Source organism: Sphaeroforma arctica (genome assembly GCF_001186125.1).
Source record: "Sphaeroforma arctica JP610 unplaced genomic scaffold supercont1.1420, whole genome shotgun sequence".
Lineage (NCBI taxonomy): Eukaryota > Ichthyosporea > Ichthyophonida > Sphaeroforma > Sphaeroforma arctica.
The window spans coordinates 1-2,760 of record NW_014039138.1 but is presented as its reverse complement, the minus strand read 5'-3'; the positions used below and the strand labels follow the sequence as shown (position 1 = coordinate 2,760).

Below are 2,760 nucleotides of genomic sequence, written 5' to 3'. Positions count from 1 at the left end.
TATATATGCTTCGTGCGTGTACCTGTACTATTCCGTCTTTTTCTTCCACATAAATACACCTCATGGCTTATCTCGCGTATGTATCTATACTAATTTCTTCCTTATTTTATGTTCCCACATAGGCGATATCTACGTACACGCCGATATGCATGGAGCTGCTACGTGCATTGTAAAGAACCATTCGCCCACAAACCCAATCCCACCCAAGTCACTCACAGAAGCTGGTGGTAAGTTGATAGATAGGACAGTATTCATCGCTAGTAGTTCTTGCCACGTGTGTACACCTGTGCGTGTGTGTGTATAGTACTTGCAGTGTATGTGCTTAGATACGTGTGTACACATGTGCGTGTGTGTGTATAGTACAGTTATTAGTGCGATTACACCTCTCTCAACACGTGCACACACTCTCTCAACGCATGCACACACTCTCTCAACGCATGCACACACTCTCCCCGTAGCCATGGCCATCTGCAGTAGTGCTGCGTGGGAGGCTAAGATTGATATTAGTGCGTATACACCTATCTCAACACATGCACACACTTTCCTCTTAGCCATGGCCATCTGCAGTAGTGCTGCGTGGGAGGCTAAGATTGTTATTAGTGCGTATTGGGTTCATCACTCGCAAGTGTCCAAGACAGCTCCGACGGGCGAGTATCTGCCCACAGGCAGTTTCATGGTGCGAGGGAAGAAGGTGTGTCTACACGTTTAACACACATGCGTATGTATGTTGTGGCAGATGAATGGGTGGTTGTAGTGGTGTGTATGTATGCGTGTGTGCGTGTGTATGTGTGTGTGTGCGTGGGTGTATGTGCGTGGGTGGGTGCGTTTTTATCATGTGAGTCTGTGTGTGTGTTTGGTTAGGAGTAGTAGTATTTCTACACATTCCGAAATATAAAGTACAGTCTTTCACTCATACGTAAGCTTTAGGGTTTCGGGGTGTTATAGTTTAGGGTTTACATCACCCAGCATAATTGAAGGTTTAACCATCATTCTTTCTATAGTAACTGATAGCTCACATTATGTGATCTATATTTAGAATTTCCTCCCGCCAACTCAACTGGTGCTGGGTGTGGGAGTACTCTTCCGGGTGACCGACGACTGTGTAGGTAAGTACTGAGTTAGTCATGTAGGTATATACTAACAGTGTGTTGCTCTGGTTGTTATGGTACGTTCTATATGGTGTGTAGGTAAGTACTGAGTTGGCTATATAGGTATACACTCACAGTATGTTGCTCTGGTTGTTTTGGTACGTTCTATTTTGTGTGTAGGTAAGTACTGAGTTGACCATGTAGGTATACACTCACAGTGTGTTGTTGTAGTTTTTACCGTACAGCACGTGAGCGGTCGTGTGCGAGTACTTACAACACTCTTAAGTGCAATGAGATCCCCATGTGTGCGTGTGTGTGTGTGTGTGTGTGTTGTGTGTGTGTGTGTGTGTTGTGTCGTGTGTTGTGTGTGTTGTGTGTTGTGTGTGTGTTGGTGTTGTGTGTGTGTGTGTGTGTGTGTGTGTGTGTGCATGTGTGAGCATATTTGGTATTTGGACACACACACACATACACCAACCATACACACACATGTACACACACAAACACACTCGCACATACAATCAAACCCAACCACACACACACATGCACTATCTAGTCAACATACACTCTCACGCACACATGTACTTTCCCAACAACACACTCTCACGCACACATACATGTATTATCACATGCAGCGGCACACGCCAACGAGCGCCGCGTTAGAGACGAAGACGACAGTGCAGCCTCAGCAATGGATTACGAACGCAGATCACACCAGAAACAGGATGTGCACAGACACACGTCCAAGGACGATGGCCAGGCAGAAACAATTAACCAGGAATCGGAATCAGACAGCACGCCACAGAGACTGGGGCAAGCGCAGGAACCCGACACTACGACAGACGCCCAGGACACGGAGAGGTTAACCGACGCGGGTGCTGTGCAGTTCGGTACACAGGCACAGACAGAGACTCAGACTGAGACAGAGACACTCCACACAGACAATCGGACAATCGGACAATCCGATACAACCCCACACAAACAGGCACACACATCAGAGCGCACTCAACAACTACACACAGCAGGGCCTCAGGAAGACGCACAGCTCAAGGATCAAGAGAGTACGCATGAACACACACTGGCAGGAGATGTTAGTGATAGAGAGGGGTCGTCTAGTGCAGAGGTGTGTGCAGCCGATGCGGAGACATGGTTGTGTGTGAGTGGGAGAGTGTGTGTGCGTGTAGGTAGTAGTGTGTGCAGGTTTGTATGTATGTGTGTATGTGTGTAGGTTTGTATATACATTTTATATATATATATGTATATATATATATATATATATATATATATCTTGTATTGTGTGTATGTGGAATGTTGTCATTTGCTTGTATGTGGGTATAAGGTATCTGTGTACGTTTTCGTGGGCTTTTGCTTTTTGAATACGTTCGGGTTACCACCTTATTACCTTAAAGCCCTTATCTTCCAATATGAGTGTGTGATATGTGGGGTGAGTGTTCTTCTTCGGATGACGTCGTGGTAAGGTTTTTGCGATACTTGTGTAAGGTTCTAAGGTTTTAGTGTGTGCGGTTTAATGTGCTTGGAATGCGAGAGCGTCTGAATATATCTGTATATATATATATATCTATATATATATATATATATATATATATATATATAGTATATATATACTATATACTATATATATATTATATATATAGTATTATTTATTATATATAGT

General features: G+C 44.1%; 1 protein-coding gene across 1 annotated transcript; it reads left to right on the top strand.

Annotated features, from left to right (window-relative positions):
• Positions 1-460: 460 nt before the first annotated feature.
• On the top strand, positions 461-2,208 carry SARC_10866 (hypothetical protein; the record flags this gene model as incomplete). Its single annotated transcript, XM_014295067.1, has 3 exons — positions 461-691; positions 1,037-1,106; positions 1,721-2,208. Coding segments are annotated over 3 exons (789 nt in total), but the record flags the coding sequence as incomplete, so codon positions are not given.
• Positions 2,209-2,760: the final 552 nt, after the last annotated feature.